Raw genomic sequence first — 25,802 nt, 5'->3', positions numbered from 1 at the left:
GACAATGGCATATGTTCATGCCGACCAAAAGTATAATAGCAAATTCAAACTACCCAGAAGAATGGTTAAAAGACTTTAGTAGATGTGGACCTCCTGTGTCAAAACAATGCATTACATTCAAGTCTGAGGCTCAGTTGTGATCGTTTTTTATTTTAGCCTGCTCAAAATAAACAACAGCAAATGGTTAGAATACCAATATCTATTTTCACTGAAGCATAACAACACAAATCAGTGTATAAACAGGGAAGAGAATATACTCATTTTCACAGATTCACCTAAAAAAGACAAAAAACTGATGAGATGAATCAACATCATAACTTCACCAAAAAACATATTTATCCAACATATCGAATCCAAATCCTGTGTTATGGTCATGTAGTGGTGGTTTTGTCTCCGTTATATTAAAGAAGCCCCGATATGCTAATGGTGGTTTGTGGTTTGTCATGTGTGATATAGGTTTTTGTGCATGTATGGTCTGCAGAGGCTAAAATAAAATACAAATAGGAACCTGAAAATGAGCTTAAGATGTCCTCTTTAGAAGATCAATATTTGGACCACAACCATTAACAGAATGAAAAAGAAAGTAAGAACAAACAAGTTTATGATAACATACCTCATCTGACACAAATTTGATTGGTCAACTTCATTTATTTTGTATAATTTCCTATGGTATGATGGTATTTTCCTCTAATTCTCTGCCTATACATATAGCAAAATCACTAGCAAGGGTTTATTTATCTGCTCCATCTGAGCCTTACATGTATCTCTTTAACCTGAACCTTATCTTTGCCTAAGCTAGGCTGAGCACTGGAGTCCCACACCACTAAGGACCATTCCATCAATGGTGTTTGGCATTGTGTGAGAAGATCATTCTAATTTCTTCACCATTTGTCTTCTTCTGCAAGGTGTCGGATTGTTAGTCCAAAACCAGTTCATAACTCATAATGTACAATATGCAGATAGACATACAGACAAAGCCTCTCTGTATTTGCCCTCTTCTCTATTATCTTCACCAAAAATGCCCTGTCCTCTAATGATAAATTGTGATTATTGCATTTACATGCACTCTGATTATTGGTTTAAATGGATAATTTGCACTCTCCACATTAGCTTACAAACATGTATCCAGTCCCAAATGCTGCTAGATTGCTTCCCGATTATGTTTTGTGACTGTCGGGCTAATCGTGTGATTTTTAATCAAACATTTGTGTTTTATTTTGGCCACAAAATATTGGTAGTGTAATATTAAAAGCAAGAAACTAATCAATAATGCATGAACTAGAAATGACATCTTGTGATCACAACATTTAATTTGCGTTCCTTTGGTGTATATTATCAGCAGCTAATATCTGTCAGTTTTCTTTTGGTAAAATATGTTCTAAGTGCTGCATGATGCAATAAGGTTCTCATTTAGTGTTGATTTATTAATTACTGTCACACACACACAGGTCAAACATTTCGATGCAAGTGGCCGCAAAATATGTTGTACTGTTGTTTGGATATGATGTGCTTATCTATGTCATAAGATACCATTTGTTGTACTTATATTCACATACAGTAGTTAATGAAAGTAAGTAAAATGAGGGTGAATTTAATCCGAAGCAGTTTCTCTCTTACAGTTTTTTTCTGTGTGTCTCATTGCACTTGTGGCAATGCACAACACACTCAGCACCTGATCTATTTCAGATTTGCAAAATAAATCTTCATTGCATAGGATTAACAGATGTTATTGTTGCAAGACAAAACTCTGATTGCTTAAACAAACTCATCACAATCTTGAGTAAACACGGGCTGGTAGCCATAGCTCACTGCTTGGATTGCAACTCAGCTCGACAGCTCTGTAAAAACCTCTGAGGCCTTTGATCATGGGATACTCATTTCAGCATCGCTCCAATACAAGAGGGAGTCCCGCTTTTGTTACAACCTCGAGGAACATTAAGCTGAAAAGGATGTTAGAGAAACCTCATTGGTTATATCTCAGTCTCCGTAGATTTATCTAGCCTGTCCTTCCAAAACTGATACAGTTAGAGTAAAAGATAGGTAAGGGATGGAGAGATATCAACAGTGCTGAGTGAGTTCCCATATTTTGTGACAAAGCCGGATGCTGATATATATGGGGCAGAGAAAGGTTACGTTCTGATATCTAAAAGTCTCAGAAGCAGATTTGTGTTCAGAAATGACGCTTGGGTAAACATTTCCAAAAATCAGACCTTTAATTCCACGTTAATCCTCTTTCCTGCAGCCCTGAGCGTGGCTGACAGGGACGCCCGGTGGAAAAGCCTGCTTCGGGTTCGGAACACTGGATTTGAAGTCCGATGTTTCTATCGAAGTCCTAGAGTCGTTATCGCATGGCAGCTTTCCCTCGACCCTTCAAGGGATTAAAAACTGTTTGTTTACAACAGTTTGTTCCTTCTATTTCCCAGTTGGGATTTATACAAGATTTCCAGCCAACAATGGGATTCATTATGTCACTGCAGAGGATAGTTCTGTCTTTTGATCTAGATCTCTTCTCCTGTTGATCCAATCTGAACCGCATTGTCCTTTTTAGGAACTCAAAAGCCTCTACGAGGATGATTTCTGTTGCGTTGAAAGTCTTTATAAAGTTTTCGAAGCTCAAACTAATTATGCAGGTTTGACAACATTCATTCATGTTAAGACTCTTGTAGAATCATGCTGTGAACAAGGATTTTGACAAAGCCTCTTGGATAAATAATCACATTTCTTCAACTCCACAACAAATATGTGTTTATGAGTTAGATACTTGTTTGTTTGACTCATCACTAATGTTCAAGGGGGAACAACAAGCCCTCAAGGGTCAGTACAACAAGGAGGATTCACAATTAAGAATAGAGTACACATGAAATCAGATATATGTATGTTTGGTCTACAGTCAATATGTAACCATGTGCTACTACATTTAAAAACTGTATATAGAAAATATTGTTGTTGAAATTAATTGCAACGGTTCAGTTGTGAAACAGAAGGGGAAGGAACTATGATTAACTTACAAATTGTGTTTGTGCACTTACAACTAGAGGAATTGCTCAGAGATGACTTTCCGCCCATTGTACTCAAAACCAACAAGGGTAATTTCAATTCAATTTAGAAACAAAGAAAGCTAAGGGTGATGTGTGTGTGCGTGCGTGCGTGCGTGCGTGCGTGCGTGTGTGTGTGTGTGTGTGTGTGTGTGTGTGTGTGTGTGTGTGTGTGTGTGTGTGTGTGTGTGTGTGTGTGTGTGTGTGTGTGTGTGTGTGTGTGTGTGTGTGTGTGTGTGTGTGTGTGTGTGTATAAAGAGTTTTCAAAGAGTGCCGCAGTATGAGTTTGGCCATGCTTCAAAAATGATGAATGACTTAATTTCTTGTTTTGTTCTGCCCTTTGAACATTTTTATTCTGTGAGTATTTTTGTTATCCCCAAAATAAATTGCAAGGCAACAGTGGCCGGGAAAATCGAACTTTGTGTCTAATTCTTATGATTTGCTTCATATGGTGCTAAGTCATATCGCTGTCTCAACGAGCCCCAAGTTATATAGGCAGAGAAACGGGGGGGCGATGTACCAATATGTTGCTTCACTGCTCAGACGAGTCCAAGAGCTTTCTTATTAGCCTAATTCCCAGTTTTTGCTTCAAGCTTCTTAAAACGATGTGCCATTTCATCTCAAAGAACGACTACTACCCCTACAGTATAACATTCTGGGTCTGTGTCTGTATGTTGTGCATCAATGCTGCTATATCTGTGTTTGCGCTAGTTTGACTTTCTATCCCTCTGTAGTATACACAATCTGCTCTGAGCTGTAAGGCACTAAAGCGCTTGATGACTCATCAAACCTCCAGAGATGCAACAAAACCCACACAGGGATGCTTAAAGGAATCTGACCCTAACCCCTCTCTTTAACAGGCATGACTTGGCACATGCTAAGCTGTTGCTCCCCCTTTGACTGCTGGGAATGGTGTGCTTATTGTGAGCCCTCTGCAGCACATCACTTTGATTTGTCTGTGCAGCACAGGCTTCTTTCAAGTGGTTTCCTGTATTGTGAGCACACACACACACACACACACACACACACACACACACACACACACACACACACACACACACACACACACACACACACACACAAACAAACTTAGTTCCATGGGGACAGCAACACCTGCCTGCAGTTTCATATCCTGTAAACCCCAGGAAACAGATAGACAGTAGTGCTTGTTGTGATTTGTAACGCTTTAGATCAGGAGTACGAAACCTGCCTTGAAGCCCTTGGAACGAAGCATGAAAAAATATCAATGCATGTGCAGCTGTTGAAAGCACAATGCTCCCAGAATAAAGCATTGTAGAACATAGCACCTGCCTTAAAAGTCATTATTTCTCCGTCTCTGTCTGTTCTTGTTTGTGTGTCCGCCGATCTCTCACTCTGTGTCTCCATTTCTCTTCTTTCAGACATCCGTGGACTGCAAACCTTTATGGACCAGTCATCTCGGATGGGCCTGGATGTTTCTCTGCAGAGGGTGGACCGCAACGTCAGCCGAGTCTTCACTGACCTCTTCAACACGATGCGCACTGAGGAGCTCAACCGGTACCGGGACACTCTTCGGCGAGCCGTGTTACTCATGAGCCCTCGAGGTGCACAGGTGTTCATCCACCAGGTAGGCTCCGTTGATCATTATCAAGGGATTAGCAACAGGGGCAGAGAAATAGTAAGAGCTACTGTAGACTTTAAAGATGATGACCAATAAAGGTAAACACATTTGTCTTTAACCCCAAATTGACAACTGATAACACATTGAATTGCTTCAACTGTTTTGAATGAACAAACATGACAAGATAATTGATTTATAGAAGAAATAAATCGTTTTTTTGGAAAATCTGATCAAACAAGATGCAACTGCCTTTCTTAACCATGTAGAGTTCTGACTGAAAGCAGATGGCATGAGTTTGGAGATCAGTGTACTTGACTTCAGTATCGAGTTGGCTAGAAAAACATTTTAGGTGCCAATATTCTTCAACAACTGGTATAAATATATTTATGGAAAGCAGAAGCAGTTTTTCTACTGAAAATGTGGCCTTCACTGCACTGCCAATGAAGAGAGTTTTGTTTACTGTGCAGATCAGCTGCACTGCATATAACCCCCGGCAAGACTCAAACAAAGTCAAAGTCATAGCCTCGGTAACTTCCATCGTTTTTAGCTCTTGCCATTCTAACATGGAAGCTAACCTCTTCTCTCTGTGCTGCCGCCACATCATGTGTCTTAATAATAGCAGTTGGAATCAGAGGAACGTGCGCAAGTTCATTGACCTTTTTTCTGTACACATTGTTTTTGTCTTACCTTGCTTAGTTCAAAGCTCATTTGTTAATCAGCTGCCCTCTCCTCAGTTTCATTAGAGAGGATGTGTGTATCCATGCCTGACCTAAAGTCCAGTGAACCAAAAGTAATTGGGTTAGATCTTATGATAACAAAGAACATATTTATCTATCTCCTTGCTCAGGGAGCAGACATAAGTGGAAGATTTTTCTTTTAATTAATCCATGCTCTTTATTGATTTGGCATGACTGAAGAAAACACTTGCGTGGCAGTGAAAAACATGGCCACATTAGAGCGACCTGAGTGGCTTATTTTGCACAGTAAACACATCATTGTCTGACACTTAATGTTCTGGCCATCTGGCAAGGAAAGTAAAACACTGATAAACCATTGAAGATTTCCAACTCAAATGAAAGATTGAACCTCGAATACATGGATGTTGGAATAAAGTTGTAGATAGAAGTTAACCCCAATCTATGAATGTATTTTTGTAAAGGAGCATGTGAACTCATAGTACATAACAAATCCATTTATGATTGTTGGTTGGTTAGCTTTTCTATGCATCTGGTAGGGAACATACAGTATGTAGTTTGTACTAAACTCCAGAGAAAGCAACATTTATTTCCAATAACTTAAATATGTATTAAATATTTAAGCTTGCACTTATATGCATATTTATATTCTTCCAAACGTCTTGCTTATTCATTACTGCTTGAAAAACAAACTCATGTATTGAGCCTGCTGTTTATTTTTTTGTTTATTTTCATTCAATGGTCATGATCCAAGGACACTGTAAAAGCTATTTCTCTTAGTGGATACCTCTTAAATGTCACCTGCCATAAAGAAATACCCACGGTACGTCTCAAAAAAGGTTTTACTTTATCTCTGCATACAGTATCACAAAAAGTCTGAGCTGACTCATGTAACGGTTTTATCTTGTGTGACCAAATGCAGTAAGTAAAAAACAAACACTATAGCAGTAAAACACAAATACACCAGCTAACAGGTTATGAAAAAGCCAAGACTTTAAAGTTTGATTAATAACATACTGATTTGATCTTTTCCTGTACTCCAATTAATTATTTTTCAGCATAGACTCAACCACACACACAGACATACACACACATTCAGGCAACCTGCTGTACCATTATATCTTTCTTTTTTAATCACGCCAAGTATATTCCTTATAATTCCTCATATAATTAACAAAAGGCATCTTGGGAACTGAGGAAGAAGCGCATCACGTTGAGCACAGCTCTCAAATCCCCCTATGAATATCTTTATATATTAGAAGTGGTCGAGATGTGTACATTCATTAATATAAAGCTTAATCAATAAGTTGGTAACTGTTGGCAGAGAGCCTACCCACTCTCCACCTGAGATACTGGGGAATGTGCTAATATCTGAATGGAGAATGAAGAAAGTTAATTTGCCACGGTGACAATAAATTGAGTTCCATGATTGCAATGTAGATGTCAGTTAATAACTAGAATTAATGGCATTAGTAGTCACGATTGGTACAAGGCGTGACAGAAAGCATTAAGGAAGGAACGCATTCAATCTTAAGTATTGTTAGTCATACTGTGAAGTTGATCATCTGTAGCAGTGATGTTTACCACAGTGAACTGCTCTGTGTTTCTTGCTCTCTTCACTGAATTTGTAAAAGAATTTAGGAGACCTAAAGCGACTACAAAGAGACACAAAATGAAAAGTAAAAGAGACACAACATGACCATAAAGAGACGGCCAATGACGCAACACTACTACAAAATAACTACTAGGACAAGCAACCCAACTATATATTTCACAGCTGTGTCTCTTTTAGTTTGGCTTGGTCATGTTTCTTTGGGATGTCTGCCTGTGGCCAAAGGCCCATTTTCTCATAATCTGTTGATACTTATTCGTCTCAAGGTCAAGTAGGGGTGAGGGAAAATGTTCCAATATGCATTTGGCAGATGGGAGAGAGGCACCTTTGTCGGGCTGACAGTTGAGCAAAGGACTAATGTAGTTGGCCTATGTTTGAACATTTGCATATTCTTTCATTTTAAGTTCACCTGCCAATTTTTAAGGACATGCTGTAACTGCATTAGCAGACTCAGCTTGATGATACTCTACTTCCATGAGAAACAAATTATGTCAGTTGTCACTTCTCACAAATTCATTTTTTATACTTAAAACCTGATGCTTATGTCATTGACAGTTTCTGCAGTTTCCAACGCTTGAATAGGGGCATTTGTTTTCTACCATCCAGACAGTTGCCATATCATCTCTCGTTCACTCGGGCCATGAGAGGATGTAGCGTTTTCTGTCAGCTTCAATGACGCCTCCTTCCCGACACCCAAGCCCTCTCTGCTCCATTCATGATAGGAGACTTCAGTTGAGTCACGCAAGCCTTTTAGAAGGCCATAACATGGAGTTTTAAGCTTTCAATTGTGCCATTTATATGTCCTTGGGTTATATTAGTGAGCACTTGCTAAATCAGTTTCCCAAACGATGCACATTTAGGTAAAAAATCGTGACACATTTATGAGTTACCAAAGTCATACTCCGATTAATTGTCAACGATGCAGCTCCAAGCTATATATCTTGATGACACCCAAATTAGATTTTTTGGCTCTCATTTTCATCAACATTGATTGAAATGCTTAAAGCAATTGAAATACATGTACTGAAAGATGTGTGCGGTAACAGTCAGACTATAAAATGTTACCATTAGATTGAACATTTGTGCGCATAATTATTCGAAACTCTGCAAGCAAGCTTTTCCAGGTTGCAGTTATGAATTCAGTCTCATAGACCTGAAAGTTTGGTCTGCTTCCACTTTTATAATGTGATATATGTTTCCTTATTCTCGTGTACTACTGCTTTCCTCCTCTCGGTGCTTGTGGGACAGCAGCTCTCTGAAGGTGTTGATGTGAGTGGAAACAAAATGCGTGATGTCAGTTTGCATGCCAGCCCTGCAGGCCGGTTGATGAATGGAGCAGAGAGCAGGGTGAGCTCTGCCTCCTGTTAGGCGGATACTCCGAGCTACAAGACTGACAAGCACTGCTGCCTGATGCCAGGGAACAAGAGAGCCAGAAAGCGATGCTGCACAGGGTGGCATGAGGGTAAAGAGAGGGAGACAGGAAGTGAGACGGAGCACAAATAGCAAGGGAATACAAAGGCAGGGAGAGGAATAAAGGACAAAATGAGATGGATGTAGGGAGGAAAGGTCAAAGATGACAAAGGGATGGGGAGCTCTTCCAAAACATAGCACTCCTGTATGAAACAGTAATGGGTAAGATCTAATGGAAGAGAAGGCAGTGAAGAGAGACAAAAGAGGAGAGTGCTGAGAGACTGAAATGGAGTATAATATCTGAAAGACAGTGGGCTACCTAAAACATTTAATAAAACAACTAATGAAATAAATATATGCCTGGAATTACTTCCCTTAAAACACTGTTAAAGAATTGAACAATGTTTTATTCAAAGCAAACAAATGACAAAAGGTTTTAATTTTAACGGGCAAAGACATAAATTAAGGTACGAAGGGCGTTTGGGGAATATTGGGATTAAAAATCACACCTAACAATGAAACCGTATCTTAGCTACAGTGGTTAAAGTAACTAAATGCATATACAACAGTACTGTTCTTAACTACTACTTGTTCTGCTTTTATGTATTGTACTTGACACCTCTAATTCACAACATTTCAAATGAAACGGTTGAACTTTTTTTTTGTAATAAGTGGAGTTTCAAGTTTTAACTGATGAAACAAAACAATTAATTAATAAAATATTATTCTGTGATAAAATATTCAACGATATAATGTATAATAATAATATTTTAGCTTGAGTGAGATCCTAAAAGTAAGACTTGGAATAGTGGAATAGTGTTTTTTACATAACGCTATTGATATTTTATCCTTGATCAAAGATGTGAGTACTTCTTCCACCAGTGCTTTGCATTATTTCTTTTCTGAAGGTCTTTCAGAACATGTCTCGGTACCAATTTGTCCACATGGCAGACGTGGCTGCTGTGTTGGAAACATATTCACTTGTCAAGACTTGAGACCATGAATCTCTGATTAAAAATGGACCCTCGTGACACTTGAGTGTGAGATGTAATAAACACATTTGCCCTTGCTTGGAATTGTGTTTTGATGCCAAGGACTCTTCCTTCTTATTGTCACAAAAGCTTGTGGATGGTGATTTAAAAGCGGTCAGAGTTGACATGCTATTATGGGGGGCTTTGAAAAAGGACAGCGATGATGGCTTTTCTTGCTTAGGGAAGTCAGTTCCTTTGAAATGGCAGTTTTTGGTTTCACAACACACTCACATAAACACACACAGATGTACACGTACAAGCAACCAAGTCTCACACACATCTTTTTAACATGAAAGCTGTAAACACAGCTTGACACTAAGCTCTCTCTTAGAAACATTTCTGTATCCTCTACAATTATGTTGTCAAAGTAAGAGGGTCACAGGTTGCAAACACAGTTTACACAAAAAAGTAGTTTTCAAACATTGCATACACTTTAATATCAAGGCGTAATGCCCATATACGGCTTTTCATGTATTTAATGTTCCAAAGCAAAAATGCTTTCAATTTCTATCTGACATGTCTTCCTATCTGCATCAATTAAAGTTTTTAAACTGTGAAAATTGTGTAAAATAGACGGTTTCCACTTAGCAACTTTTAAGAACAAATAGCTAGACTTTAAAATGCGGGGGAAATTAGCTCCTAGTGCAAATGGCCTTTACTTCCTGTGCCAAATATGTTTTCTTTCGCTTACTTTATACAATTTATTTTAAAAATATAATATTTGGGCCTTTTTGCCTTTAATATTACAGCAGAAAATAGATAGGAAATGGGTGGAGAGAGGACACGACATGCAGCAAAGGGCTGTAGTCTGCAACCCCAAGCCTTGTTTTTTTTCTCACTTTTCTCTAAGTATTCCTGCATGCCGCACCGTTGTGTCTTGGCACCTGGATTTCTCCCCTCAGACAGAACACAAGCTAGCTATGACCTGGAAGTGTTTATCCCAGCATGACTCATTAACCTGACACAGAGAGCATGGTGTTGGTGCACGGGAGCGTCGCACTGGCACAAACAACATCCTTTGCTTTCATGCACACACACAGAAGGATGCCCAAACACGTGAAGCCTTCACTGCATAACGCCTATCTCCTTCCCATGATCCATCACTGCCACTTCTGTCTACACCCCCTCCCTTAGTGCTAATGAGTTAGACCAGGAATAATTACAAAGCCCCAAAAGTACTTCCCAGCCTGAATCGTTTTTAAACGCCATCGCAAAACAAACTTGCAGCCACCAAGAAGATACCATCAGATGGGCGCAGAATACAAATGAAGCCTACGGTGTTTTATTAATTGAGTGGCATCATTTGTATGGAAGTGTATAGAGATGAGAAACAAAGTAACACATTAGGGATGGCCAGTATTTATCGGAGGAGTGCAAGAGTTTTAAATAGAGGACAAAGTAGAAGAGATTATATACTACTGAGATCAGCTTTAATGTGTAAACTGACAATGGAGGCAGTCTGAGAATTAATCATGTTTGCTGATTGCATTATTCGTCCGACCTAAATCCACTTTAGTTTATGGGAGATGTCCTTATTTATTATTCAAACATTTTCAGTTATGCTGCAGCTTCAACATGGTAATTGCCATATAATGGGCCATTTTGAAAAAGCTGCATTTTTGCACTTATTTATAAATTACAATAATTTATCACCTACTGCACTTTGCATGCTTGTTCTATTATGCATCATTTAGATGCATGAATCTAATTCCTAACTTTTGTAAAGCTGCAATATGTTTAATTTGTCTAAAGACCAACCAATAAGGACAGCGGGTAAAGAAAAGCTTCAGCCGAACACTATGAATGCAATGCTTGTCTGTAAAAAGTATTGAAATCCCCGGTCCATGTTAAAGATTCTCTACCTTGTGTAACAAAAACAAATGACATATTGTTATCCATCAACTATACCACCAACCAGCAGTTTGAGCTTCAAATAAAGTTCTACACACTTATAGCAGCCATGTTTAAATTGAAACTGGTGCCCCGCTGTATGCTGGGGCACATTGTGATGGAGTCATCAGAGCGCTGTGACCCCAGTGATCATCTGTTGAAGGCCAGAGGGGAGGAGGTGTGTGGAGTTTATCTCGCTCGCGGCCCGCTGGCGGTGCTCCCTCCTGGCTTAACTCTCCCACGTCTAGACCCCTGTCCTCTCCCCCTGACCCCCACTGCTGCTCCTCTATTCCATTTTCCTCCCAATAACAGCGTGACAAATTGAGCCTGCCAGAAAACGATCTATCATTGTCCTGCATCTCATCCTCCTCTGCCCTCTGTTCCCTCCTCTTCTCTCTCTTTGTATCTATTTCCCCTCCCGTCCCTGTTACAGGACATTCCCTTTTTCCCTCTCTGTATTTTTCCAAACTTAATGGTTCCACGTTTTTCTGTACATTGGCACTTTATCTTTCTGCCCTTGCTACCACCCATAACCTCATCTTTTTGTCTCCTCTCTTATTGCACTGTATACTTTTGTCTATGACTCCATTTCTCTTCCTGTGTTCATTTCTCCTCACCCTCTCTGCAAACTTGTTTTGTTCTGTAATATTCTCTCTCTATTTGTTCTGTCATCCCTCTTGTTGTGTTAGACACAACTACATCATGGTATATATGTTTACGTTCTTTTGTTGTCTTTGTTCACCTGCAGTAATTTAGTAACAATGAGGAACTGCAATATGTGGTACCGACTATAATAGACCTGAATCTCAGTAACAGATGTGTTTGTAGTATAAGTGTAATTTCGCACCCCTAGGGTACTTCAAATGTATTTGTTGCGACTAAATTCAGCAACTCCAAGTGATTTCTTTTCATAATAGGCCAAGCGGCATTACCATGAAGCATCGGGAAACTGTTGTGCACACAGGGAAACTTTAATTGCTTTGCTTGATGAATACATTCTACAATAATACACAACTCCCTGACTATGATCAATTAATGCTATACATGCTTGGAGCTGGAGATAAATGTTGCAATACTCCGTGTTTTTCAGTTTCAAATACTAAAAACGTGTTTGCCTAAGCACACAATATGTTACCTCTAACAACACGACACTTTTTTACACAAAACTTAATCTAAATAAAACCACCTCTTCAGGAATATATTTCACAGGAGGGCGGAATAATCAAGAGAAATTGTTGTATTTCCAAACTCTGGTATTAAAATTGAAACCGGGACAGTTGGCAAGCTCTTTACATGATGGATTGTTATTACTTGCGCAAGTATGAATCATCTGATGAAGTTAAAGAGCTTTTCATAAATAATTTGCCTTTTCATAAGTAATGCTATAGAATTAAAACTGCGGTGTATTAGAGGTGATGGCTTATACTTTCACATTAATCAATGCCGGGGAACTTTTTGAAATGTGGGAGAGGGCCTTAAAAGGGTAAACACTTGAACATTGTTTTACTGAGGATAGTGTTGGTAACAGTGATAATGATGATGAGAAGGTACTGCAGTGAGAGATGCCAACTGAATTTTGTTACACTGATGTGTGATGACAATAAAGATATTCTATTCTATTCTAACGGCCCCTACACACGGCGGCGTGCGTTGAAGCTTCAACGCTTCTGCCCGTTCACTTTGAATGGGGTGACGTCACGCTTCGCCAAACTGCATTGTGGGAGCAAAGCGTAGAGCAATGTTCAACTTTTGAAGCTTCGACAGAAGCGTCAGCCAATCAAATCATATGCCAGTACAAGCTCTAGCCAATCAAACCGCTGCTTGTGTGTCTGGGGCGGGAGATTCATGTGATTGGTTGTTGGTCAAGCGTCGGACATTCCCGCCGGCAAGCTTCAACGCACGCCGCCGTGTGTAGGGGCCGTAAGGGAAGTGATGAAAAACAACAATATTGACACCTATGCCCCACATTGAATGCTTCCGGCCTCTGTGATCACTCTAACCCTGTCCTTTATTCTTCTGCTATAAAAGGAAATGTTTGACAGCCGGTTACAAAAAGCCTTCTCTGTTGATGTATTTCAATAGCGGCACCTTAAACAAAGTCTTTGTCTTGACAGAGGGTGATAAACTGTGATGGATGTTTGTGATTATGAGTCATGCTTAGCATTATTGAAATAGTTAACCTCTTGGGTTTTTTTATTTCTTCACAAGGGAAAATAGTTAATCTCGTAAAAGGTATCTGCTGAAGTCTATCTCATTTATCTGGTGACCTCTAGAGTTGTACATAAGTGGCAGACGTCCTTTAAACAGAGGAGGCTGGTCTCTTTTTGTTTCAGTAAAGCAGCCAACGGCAGGATCACAGCACAAAGACCAGCTGGTTAGAACGTGTGAAGTGCAAACTATATGTTAATTTGATTCTTTTTTGTGTTGTTTGCGACATTTCGGCTCTTGCAAAAACACTTGTGCAACTCATATTCGTGTTTAAAAGGGTTGGAATATGGAAGAACTAAATTACTTTGTCTGTATATGTTAAAAGCTTTATCACTGAGTATGTTTGTCTCCTCGCAGCATAATAAGAAATACAATTATACCAAAAACCTACAAGATTGTCAGAAAGTTCTGTCTCTGAAATTGTTGCTGTAGGCTCAGGATTATTGCCCAATACCCAAGTGGCAGACTCAAAATACAGTAAGAGTTATAAGGGTAATTGCAAAGCCAACCACTCGGAAAACAAGAACTGTGTTGGTACCCAGCGCACAGCCTATCACCGGCCAAAAGCTCTGGAGAAAATATTCAATTAAAGTACAGTCCCAGTGGAACGTTTATCAATATAAAGTGTAGTTCAGGTGCCCTATTACTCTCTTTTCAACTATCTTACTGACTTGCTTTTCCCTCTCCTGATTTTGCTCTTGCACAAATATGTAGGAGTGAGTGTTCAACATGTGCTCATGCATATTCATATGTGCCTTTGATGTCTCTTTCGCAGCTCTGTGTTGACACCCACATTTGAACGATATAACCATTAACTCTATTAACTCCTTTTTTACTTAACTACTGTATGTTAAATGTGCAGGTTATATTATTGACTGAGGAACATCATTTGTAAAGTTTTAAAAAGTTTCATTTCCTAAATATCTTTGCAGCATTCATTATTTGACATAGCTACAGTTTCTATATTGTGTATTAAAAAACATCCAGAACAGCAGGACATTGCCACTTTTCTGCTATTTTAGTTGAACGTAGGTTTGTTACTTTTGAAGAAATTAGCAATTCCTTTATTTGATATAGAACAACATTCACTAAGAGAGCTTTAAGCAAGTCATTAAATAGACAATTATGGGTATTATGGATTGAGGCACGGTCATTGAAGGAGCTTATTTTATGCACAACAGGTCATCAATAACACCTCAGTGCAGAAACCTGCTGTTCTGAGAAAAGTTTTTCCTACAAGCCTGTGGGAGTTTCATACGGCTGTGAGTGCTTCTGAAATTGCATTAGCAGATTTACTTTGCACTGGGAGCGTCGAGTGAAATCCTTAACTGATTTGATGTAGAAACCCAAAGAGCACTTTGGAGAGAATCACTGTAAATGCAAATGTGTAAATGAGCACAGGGGACATATTTTGATCTTCGATGTCACACTCTGCCAAGAAAGTTACTTGATGATATTGTGCCAACACTTACCCGTGTTCTCATATTTAATTTAAGTGTACTTTAAAGCTGAAATATTTTTAACATTGTCATGCCAAAAAGCATAACGTCAAATAAATATTAGGGCCATGTTGGGAATGTAATTCATAAATCTGTGAATGTGTATTTTAAAACTTTTGCTTCAATCTGCCCTTCTAAACTTGTGTTCACTTTTGTCCAACAGTGCTTCCCTAAAACTTACCCTGAAGTCTTCTCACTTCCTTTCTTCTTTCCCCCTGTTTCACCTCTCCGGATTAACCTTTTTAGCACGCATGCATACACACATGCACAAGCAAGCATGCAAGCACACACACTGGCTTAACATGACCGGCGCTACTTTCAACCATGGGCATTTTGACTGTCTGTGATTTTAGCAAACTATGCAGAAAGTGAACAGTTCCAGGTTCCACATTGGAAGGAGGAATATAAATGTTCTTATTACAGTATTAGTCAGGTATACACTCATAAAGCACTAAAGTGTTATCATAGATACAACAAAGAGGTGGTCAAAAATATTTCTTCATCCGAAACTACGCAGACGCTGTGGCATTTAAGAACTGCATATTGGCTTTCCTGCCTTTGTCCTTTCCAGAAGACTTGCCACGCACCTTCTGCATTCAGCTGAAAACTCGAAAGTATTAGATTATTAAGATTTTGCAAAGTATGAATTCCTCTTTCCACCTTCTTCCCTTCTTTTTATCGTGGAGTGCTTCCCACACACATTTTGCCACAGAAAGAGCTAAAATTCAACAAAAATCAAAAAGTGTTTTGTAATTGCTTAACAGTCTCTTTTACAACAAATGTCAAGGTTTCCTTTATCACATTTAATTTGCAATTAACACTCCACTCTTCTGTTCTTATGTAACGCATATCCGAACACTTTAGATAAGGTATTAAAAGAGGATATAGCAGCTTTCTTTGTTGTATGCATAAAGTCTAATTATTTGCATCTCATTTAAGTGGACATGATTCGAAAGCCTTGGAGATAACTGTCTTAATGTTTTATTAAAATAAATTCACAAGAGGCACTTGAGACTTTTCTATTCCAGCAGATCACCCAAGAGGTTTACAAATTATTCAAATAATCTTTTATATTGAGCCGCTAGAGTTTGTAGCAGTAGCAATGTGCTCAATATACATGTTGACAAAGCAAACGTTGAAAGAATAAGGACTGCATTTAGGCATTAGAGTGGAGCATCATCTGAGCATTAAACAAAATGTGACGGAAACGTTGGAAGATGCTGCAGATACATATTAATCACAATTGATAGTATGCTCGCCCAGTTTAGAGAGGGCCAGTGAAGCGTGGCACTAAGCCTGATGAGAGAGAGACGCCTTGGGGGGGGGGTTATGGTGGTGCTTCAGGGTGTGTGGCAGGGGGATGGATGGATGGAGAGGAGGCAGTCTACTGTCCAGGATGCCCTGTAGAATCTCCTCCAGATCCTCCTTTCAAGCAGGCCTTTCCAGCCTTCTATTCAAAAAGCAGTAATTGCATCATTTCTCAAGCCCCTTGCCTCTGTCTGACTGTGAGGCTGGTCCCATTAATCAAACTAATGGAGAAGTAAGTGATTTCAAAATATAGGCTTTGATCATGTACCCTCTCTCCTCTCCTGCTACTCCGCCAAACTCTGAGCTTTGAGAACCCATCTCCTCCCACCACCTCACGTCCCTCTGTCCTCACAGCCCTCCTTGTGCACTTCCCTACATATTGTATAGAAACGGCTATGTGATTGAGAAATGTATTTTTTATGGTATACCTTTTTGGCTTTTGTTTAATATACATTAGAGCTTTGCTTTTTCCCATTCTGGCAGCGCTAGCTCTCTGGCTTGATTCCCATATAGCAGCAAACTGCGTAGATAAGGTTTCAGAAAACGGTCACCCTAAAATCATTGTGGCCTATTAACGGGTAGTATGTTCCAAAGAATCACATTTCAGACCCATTTATTGATCTTGATGAGACAGATTAAATTAAAGGGCTCCTCAGGTGTATCGAAAAGCTTTTGCAAGCTATAAAGCAGTAAAATCATTCCCGCAGACCACAACCAGAGCATGCTGGCAAATTAGATTCCTCACAAGCAAGGGATAAACCACAGCTCTAAGAACAATTATTTATTTTCTTTGATACAACCAGGGGCGCGTAAGGGGGTGAAAAGTTAGGACGATTCTAAGGGCCTGTGACTGTCAGGGGCCCAAACTATTTTAGAACAAAAAAATGTAATTTACCAATGTGATATATTTTCATGGGGCCCAAAATCCCTGGCGGCGCCCCTGGATACAACCACAGTGGTCTTAAGAGATTCCAAACAAAAAGCATTCACAAGTGCTTTACATTTGCCTAATTTAATTTCTGTACAACTGCAACCTCTTCAGACTTTGCTTTAATTGCCCCGGTGTTGTTTGCTTGGAATTATTGTCTATAAAGCCCATATCAATTATATAATGAATTTGTCATGTACAAGTGTCATACATGCCTGTTTGCATGGTGTCCTCAGCCAAGTGAGGATGCTGATTAAGAAAACAGTAGAAGAATATTACATAAAACAAATAACGCATCTCCAAACAATATCTCTCGACATTGTTAGGAGATGTAGTTGGCAAAGTGCCATCACCGCCGCCTCCTCCTCCCCTATTTTTCTCTCGCAGCCTTCCTGGCAGTCAATGCTGTTTGTAATTAGCATTATGTCAAAACTTAAACTTTCACACTCCCACTCTCAATAACACCTCTTCTTTCCCATGGTGTTCGGAAGACATGCCTCACTCTTTGGTGGATTCATTAGGATGAGATTCAAGTTCATCTTTGCCCCAGCTAACCTCCCACTATTACCTTTCTTGCGCCCTGTTTTCTTATTTCTTTATTCACCTGCCCACTTATTTTGCTTACTTGTGTCCAATTAGGGAGTGTTTGAGGCACAGTCTGTCTACGTACCCCGACCTGTAATTTTCACAGATGCAAAAAAATCATTGATTGTTGAAGGAGAGGAAAATAGCATCAATGCAGACCCATCTGTCTTATAACATGTACCCCACGTGCCTGTTTTTAATTTGTTCTGGCCTGTGCTCATGTATTGTCAGTTTGTTTTCTAAGCTTGTTCTCTCAGGCTTCTTAAAACACCCTGTTTACTCCAAAGAAAATTTGAGGCATTGGGAGATCGAATTGTATTATATTGTAAGAAACACTGCACAAGCCAAAATGTTTCAATGCACTTTGACATGGCTATTTCCTACTTAGAGTAGCTTCAAGCATTAATATTCTTTTTCAAGAGCTCCTTGCCTCGTCACACATGTCTGCTGCTCAACAGGGAGCTGCCTGCACCTCCAGTCTCATACTACCAGCCGCTGAGCACTATTGTAAGTGCTCACTTACTTCAAGAATGGTTATTGATGGAGTGTTAACATCGGGAACACATTGGCATCTTGGACAGCCACAGCTGTTATTTTCCACACAACAGTCAGTAAGGAACAAATCTGCACTTGTGGACACCACCTGTCTTATTTCCAAGCTTTGATGTTCCAGAAATGCGGCAATTTCTTCAAACTGTGTCGCTCACTTGGCACATTGCGGACTCTTTTTTTCTTGGCAGGCGATAGCACGTCTTCTTCTGTGGTATTGTCTGTCAAATTTTACAAGGAGGGACTCATTGTTGAGGAAGAATATTAAATGTGTGCCTTTTTAAACTGACACATCATGAAGACAATATTAAAAACTGAACTGGCTCTTCAGTTGAGAAATCCTATTTGGCTTGTTTAGTGGTGAGATAATATCTGATTCTGCTTATGTGCCACAGGTTTTAAAGAAGACAATCAGTGAATAGATATCTGCGACAGGGGATACAAGTAGAAGGGGGGCACACAAACAACACATATTCTATTACTACAATAATTATCTCAAAATATTCAATGTAGGTCTGTCCAAGTAAGCATATGCTGTATAAACAAACATATAGTACACATACATAAACATATCATGTACTTATGTCTACATTCATCCATGAAAACAAAGGCCTACAGTACATACTGCCCAATCTTTTGCTCTTGGTACCAAACCTCTACAGTGAGCCAAATAAATATCAATACTCAGCTTAGTTAAAGCCCCTTGTGTTTGTATTGTGTATTAAAGGTTGTATCAGGTCTGTTTTGCATCAGGGAATAATATAATGTATCTATCAATACCAATAACAGATATGCCCCTAAATGAAGGTTCAATCCAGGCCTCCAGATAGGCAGTGTGTGAGAATTTGATAAGACAGTAATAACCTCTAGCACCGAAAAAAAGGCTAGTGACATGGAATTCTATTTTTCGAAAATAATGATATCATCCATTATTTTTACCACATTTTATATCTTAGATATTTGAACAGCCCCCCAAAAGTTGTGCTTTTAAAGAAACGGCAGTACTTATTTCCCACAAAAGCTACATTTCCCGAAGTTAGGTCACTGCAATTATCGGACAGACCTTCAAGCATAAATGCTCAAATTAAAACACTGACACTGTTCCTCCCGTAATACCCAACCTGAGCTTTCTTAATACAACTTGAGTTTTTTTTTTAGGTTTCTCACCTCACTGTTATTGTCGCTATCCTTCCCTGAAAGCCGCCTATGAGTAGTGATTTTGAAGCAGTTTCATCTGCAGTAGGAAGTGTTATCGTGTACCCTCAAGCAGAGATTACAGCAGTGTCTGCAGTCATCTGCAAATGTGTGTCTGAGTGTTCTTACCTGGTGGGCAGTGCCCTCTTATAGCCCATGTAAGGGAAAAAGTCCACAGGACATAAACAGCCTAAGAGGCTTCCTAATCCATTGGTTACATTCAAGGACACTGACATGGCTGTGATGTAAGGACACTGCACTGTAGTGAGCGGTCTTAAGAGAGAGGGCTATATAACCTTATTTTATTACTCCTCAAGGAGTCGTATGAAACGTCTTTGCATCTTTTTAAAGTGGTCTATTTTTGGCTTTACTAAAAGGAGCAATTAGGTCTCAGTTTCCCACTATGTCAGTTCAGTCAGACAACTCACGTGTTTCTTATTATAAGCAGGATGTAGTTTGAGTTTGGCGTCTAGGCTCGGGCCTCATCACTCCACAGATTTACGAAGAACATTGATTGATGATTAGATAACTATCACCCGAGCCTACAGGCGGAAGCTGGGGTGGTGGTGGGGCAGGCGAGCAGCAGCGACATGAAACACAGCAGCAGGAACATGAACGTAGCATTAGCAAGTGGACACAGCAGTGGCAGTAGCAGGAACGTGAACAAAGCAGTGGTAGCAGCAGCATAGCGAGGCAGAGGCAGGAAGACCTGGCAGCTTAAATAGAGCGGCATGTTTAGGAGAATGTGTTTGGTTGGTTGTAGGAGGGACGAGGTGCGTCACGTGTTAATGTATCATTGGTGCTCGAGTTGACTCCCTGAACTAGCTTTTTCTGTACAATAAAACCACTTCAAGACCCTTTACACAAAACTTGATCAAGAAGTACAACATAAAGAGTGGACAGATGACTTGTTATGCAAGTTTTATGTATGCTACCTGTCCTGCTCTGAATGCAACATTGGCTAAAGAGAGATAAATGATTTAGATGTTTCCAAATACAAATCACTTACCTCTTTCTTAAGATGTGTTACTTGGGGTGTGAAGTTCAGTGCGAAAGGAAAGTTCTGTGATCCATTATTCGAAGCTAATGGTCTTGGAATGGTACAAAGTGCTTTTATGGAAAACAATTATTGTATTTCACTCACCTTAAATCACTCGACTAATGTTAGGTAATGGGGGATGCATTATTCAGTTGCCTTTAAGTAGTATTCTTTTCCTTATCTATTGTCTTTGCATGGATTCAATCCCAAGAGTTACGTTTTTTTATTTAAATAGCTTTTGCTTGTCAACTTCATTTTGAGTTACGCATTTTACAGAAATGGTACAGATAACATCAAATGGCTTAGAGAGAGTAGGTGATCTGCAGGTTTCCATAACTACAATCCTGATGCAGCCTGAAACCCTTTTTTGGTTTGTGAAACATTAATGTTCTGTGTAAAATCTATTTTTAACACTTTGCTTTAAATATCAGTGTTAATTTATTACGCTTAATTTGTGTAGAGTTTATAAATATCAAATATTCTCATGTCTTACAGCATGTTGCTTTTCAAATCAAATTGACTGTATAGAGTATATGCTTGTCCTTGTGTTGTAACTGTAGTCACAGATGAACAAAATAACTTTAGGTGAGGTAATCAGTTTCTTCTCTGTTAATTACCCTGCTTTATTACATTCATCAGCTATGCAATAAAAATCCAATTGCAAATATCATCACAGATCCACAACATAAATTTCCCCTCGGTGCAAGGGGTTAGTTTATGTTCAGTACTTCCCCAAGGACACCCTGCGGAAATGCAAAGCCATTTGTCTTCTGCTAAGATGTATTGTTTAAAGAGTGTTCTTAGATGTCTTGTTAAAGGAATGAAATGAAAATGCTAACTGTCTTTATTCAAAGCCTGCTCACAATGTCAAGCACTCACAGAGATGTCGTTTTTTCATTGTGAAATAAAAAATACCTGGCTTTAAATATCTGATTATGAGACAGTTGAATATTCAGTAAAGGCATACCAGAGCTGCAGATTCCTGTCTTCAGAAGAGTTTAACCATTGTATGGATTAAACCCTCATCAATCAATCAACCTGGTTGTTTACTTTCAAGCCACACAAAGTCCCTTTGAAATGTGCATTCTGATGTGTTTATAACTTATGTGAATGTATTATTTTGGGTTCATTATGCAAGGTTAATGAACACAATTGTTTCCCTAGGTTTTATACAACATGCCCTCTCATTACAAGACTGTCTCAAACTATTTTGGTTGTGATGGGTCAAATCAATGCTAAAGTCATGTTTGTTACATTAAAAAAAAATAGCAACTGTTCCGACCCCCATGGCCTGAATGTTGGTCTGCCTCACTGGATGCCGGCACTCAGGAGCCTCTTATGGTAGTCATAAAATGTCACACCTAGTTTTAATCCTGTCAGGGACAATCCCCCGCACAACATTACAGCTCACAAATGTGATGCAGTCGACAGAGGGAATATTTCACAGGGACAGTTGAAGAGTTGCCGTCAAATATTTTTGACTGAAAATGCCAACAATAAAGACATTATAGAAGAAGAGTTCGTGTTCAAAAAGGGAAAAAAGGGCTTATGTCATATTAAGCTCCTCCTTGAGCTTCAGCCGCTCTTTGTGAACCGTTTTTGGCAGATTAAATAAATGTATCTATCCACTATTTTTCTCATAAATGTTTTAATGCATTGCATAGTTTATCAAATGTTACTTTTTTACATTTACAAACATACAGAAAATGCTGCATTGCAGGCTTTAGAACAGTGGTACATTTCCTCTAATTTAATCCATATAACAAAGCTAATGTGCCAACTGGTGAGTCTTCTAGTGGGGACATTAGCTATTCTACTCATGGCTGTAGCTTAAGCCTGTGGGAAGCTAACTACATGCAGAGAGGCACTAGCGGCCTCAGCACCACGGCAGATGGGAGTCGTGATTTGTTTTTAATGTGACACTCGTGTGCCATCTTCTTGGAAGGGCCACCTGGTCTTGAATACTGACAGTGGAAGGTCAGAAGCGCTGGGAATCAGGTGTTGGATTATCACTAAGGACTGCAGATCAGTACCCCAGGTTACATTTCTTTTGGTTTCATCATTTGCTGTATCTTTTGAGTGTCAGTCATTAGTAATTAGTCACATGGCAGTGATGAACATAGGCAATAATCTAACCCGTACATGTATGGTGTGAATAGGCCTATTGACATGATTGCTTGTGTAAAAGGCAATTTAATTTGTATGTCTGTACCTATCTAAAGGTGCAGTTAGCACCTTTTTGTTCAATGCTGTGTCGATGGAGCAGATTATGAGTCTCAAGGTGTGTTTCCACAGCAACAGTGGCAAGGCTGGGTTCAGAGGGACTATTGTGAATCTTTTATGACAGACCTCATTACTCCGGCCTGGCTCCTTTGTGAGATCCCCTCTCAGAAAAATCATGGAAAGGTTGGACAGCTTCTAAAATCTTTTCATTGTCCACCCTCTTCTTAATCATGAACAAATACTGAGACTCCGTGAAAGGCCACTGAAGTGCTGGCCTCATTATTGTCTGTTCTCTGGAACAGTGTTTAATATTGCCGTTTTATTTTTACATTGTGTTAAAAAGTGAGACCAAATTTATGTTGGTGTTATGTAAGTATATAATAAGCTTGTGGTTAACACTGTGTTGCTTTTCACAGTGCATTGACGATCTGCTTGTCCTTGAGTTATAATGACATATTAACAAAATCATTTAAGATGAGATAAAGTGTTCCTCCTTCATTGTCAACCCTCTTGCCGAATACTAAGACTCTTTTAAATATCGCCACTTCAAACCTTTGGTTGCTATGCACCCAGAGCTGACCTTAAAAGTATGTTGCGTGGCCTCAAATAGGAGCGAGTCTGTTATCATTGAACCCACTAAGAGAGATGGGGGGGGGGGGGGGGGGTAAACACACTAGCCTCTGCATCATGAGAGCGTTTCACTAACAAGAAAATCAGTGCATGAGTGTCCTCACTAGTGTATATAAGACTGATGGAAGGACAGATAGTTGTTAGGGGTTTGTATCTTTCCCTCAGTTGATTCAGTTAGTCTCTTACTTTGCATATATCATATCTATATATATATATATAGATATGAAATCAACATTTAGACTACTAATCACAAACCCAAAAAACTTTAAAAAATGACTTTGTAACGATACAATACACTGCACTGCAATACTAGTATAATTCAGTAGAATGGTTTCAATGGTAAATGTGTGACAACAAATAATTATATCCCCAATCGTATTTAATGCTGCATCAGAAAACCACACAAACAATAGTAAATGAGGCAGTTATTCTGGAAAACCTTCAAGCCCGTGTAGTTTTAGTTCTCAAACACTGCAGACTGAGCCATGTTTACCTCATTTTCTGGGTCTGTGCACACCTCTGAACTGAGTATTTGCCATTATTCGGTTTGGCTTCAGCAACCAGTGGCCTATAAGCATTACATGTAAGCTTAACTCTTGTTTACTGCTCATATCGAGACTGCAAATGTAATGTTATGGTTTCAGGCATTGTTGTAAATGACAGTCTGAGCATGTTATTAGAGATATCAATTAATCTACCCAGAGCCAGCCCCAAGCGACATTGTGAGATGAGCCCCCCCCCCCCCCCCCCTCCCCTTGTCACCTCTCACTCTCGCGTGTCAGCGGGGGGTGCGCGGAGAACTGCGCGCGGAGAACTGCGCGCGGAGAACTGCGCGCGGAGAACTGCGCGTGGAGAACTGCGCGCGGAGAACTGCCCACAGCAGCAGAGGCCCTCTGGGCCGGGGCCCATGCAGCCTGCGTGATTGGCCTGTAGGGAGGAGCGGCCCTGAATCGATGTAGATTCACATTCACACTACGCACTGCATATGTGTAGGTAGGTAGAAATGAAGACATTTAGAGACAATGAGTGGTAAAGATTGCTAGACTGAAACTAATGGTACATTTTAATGAGCAAATCTTTGTTGGTTTAAAGTTAATCAAAACATCCTGTTTTACAATTAAATCAGAAATTGTGATTCGCAAGATCATTAGGGAACAGCAAATGCACAACGTTTTGTATCTAGCTAGGAGGTTGGGTGTTTGTTCTTTTCCCATGGTGCTATACCATTTTGAAGACACATTGATTTAAGATCATTATTTAAACTGTGAGCTGCAGGGCGGGGATTCGCTTCACTTGCAAGATCTGTACACTGTGATGTGAACAAATTAGAAAGTTGTTAATGACGTAAACAATGTTCATATACCGTATGTTTATGTTGTTGTTAGAACAATTTTTCAGAGAAAAGTTTTAGAGTTATTCAGCAATTCAAATCAAATGTGCCTCTTTAAAACAATGTCAACTGAAATGAAACAATTTGACTTTTGGGAAAGTAGCCTTGATTCAGGAATGTTGTATTAAAGGGAACACTTTTAGCTATATACTGTAGGTGTGACGAATACACTTACAATCAAAACTTGCTTTACGGTTTTGCACTTGGACAAATAATGATATTTAATGAGTTTACAATACTGCGTGTTAACCCACACATGCATGCAAATCATCCTCAGCCGTCTTAGAATTGCCTTTACCTCCCCCTACCTATTTTCACATCTTTGCAATTCCTCTCAATCCCTCTCTGGCTGTCACAGTTTTAAATTGGAGTTGGCATTCTGTGGCCGCCTTTGTTGCATTGCTACTGTATAAGAACATGCCTGGGGTACTATGCCTCTCTGATTGGAGATCTTACTGTCGCCCGGCTTTGGCTGTATCAACAGTATAGAATATTCCTCACATGTCACTCCAGGCTCTTGTCTGTGTTGCCGTCTCCAAAACCACATTGCTCTCCAGAGTTTCACTGTTACATCATTTCCTGAAGTGAATGGAAAAGAAGAAAACACACAAAGCCAAAATTACTCTGCCTGGATGTCGATAGCATTTAAGGTCTCCAATTGATTTATAAGGCTTTGGTGTCTTATATTTTAAGAAAAAGGGGGAAAACCTTTCTTAGTTTAGCTGAAAAACTACTTTATGTGATTTGGAAAGGGCTTATTAGTCAACATAATGTACGGAGAAGAATTGTACGGAGACATATGGGGCCTTTGTATTTAAGAACTGCAAGTTCTGAATCCTTATTAGCAACTTGCTGAAGTAATATACTGTATGCACGGCGTGTTTGTGATTTTTTCTGAGACCTCAGCACCCAGGCACTTTTCAATTAAAATAATGTGTCTCACTTTGAATGAAGAAAATTAATCTGGGGCCAATCA

At 39.5% G+C, this 25,802-nt stretch overlaps 1 protein-coding gene across 5 annotated transcripts in view; it reads left to right on the top strand.

Moving 5' to 3' along the window:
• grid1a (glutamate receptor, ionotropic, delta 1a) overlaps positions 1 to 25,802 on the top strand; it is a 206,880-nt gene that overhangs the window by 132,935 nt on the left and 48,143 nt on the right. For all 5 annotated transcript variants that reach the window (XM_079687302.1, XM_079687301.1, XM_079687303.1 and 2 more), the window contains exon 4: positions 4,436 to 4,641. In XM_079687302.1, the coding sequence (XP_079543428.1) occupies positions 4,436 to 4,641 (206 nt within the window). The remainder of the gene's footprint in view (positions 1 to 4,435; positions 4,642 to 25,802) is intronic.

The sequence above is a fragment of the Notothenia rossii genome, assembly GCF_949606895.1.
Source record: "Notothenia rossii genome assembly, chromosome: 6".
Lineage (NCBI taxonomy): Eukaryota > Metazoa > Chordata > Actinopteri > Perciformes > Nototheniidae > Notothenia > Notothenia rossii.
Note: the sequence above shows the minus strand (reverse complement) of the source record. Positions and strands in the feature narration are given on the sequence as shown.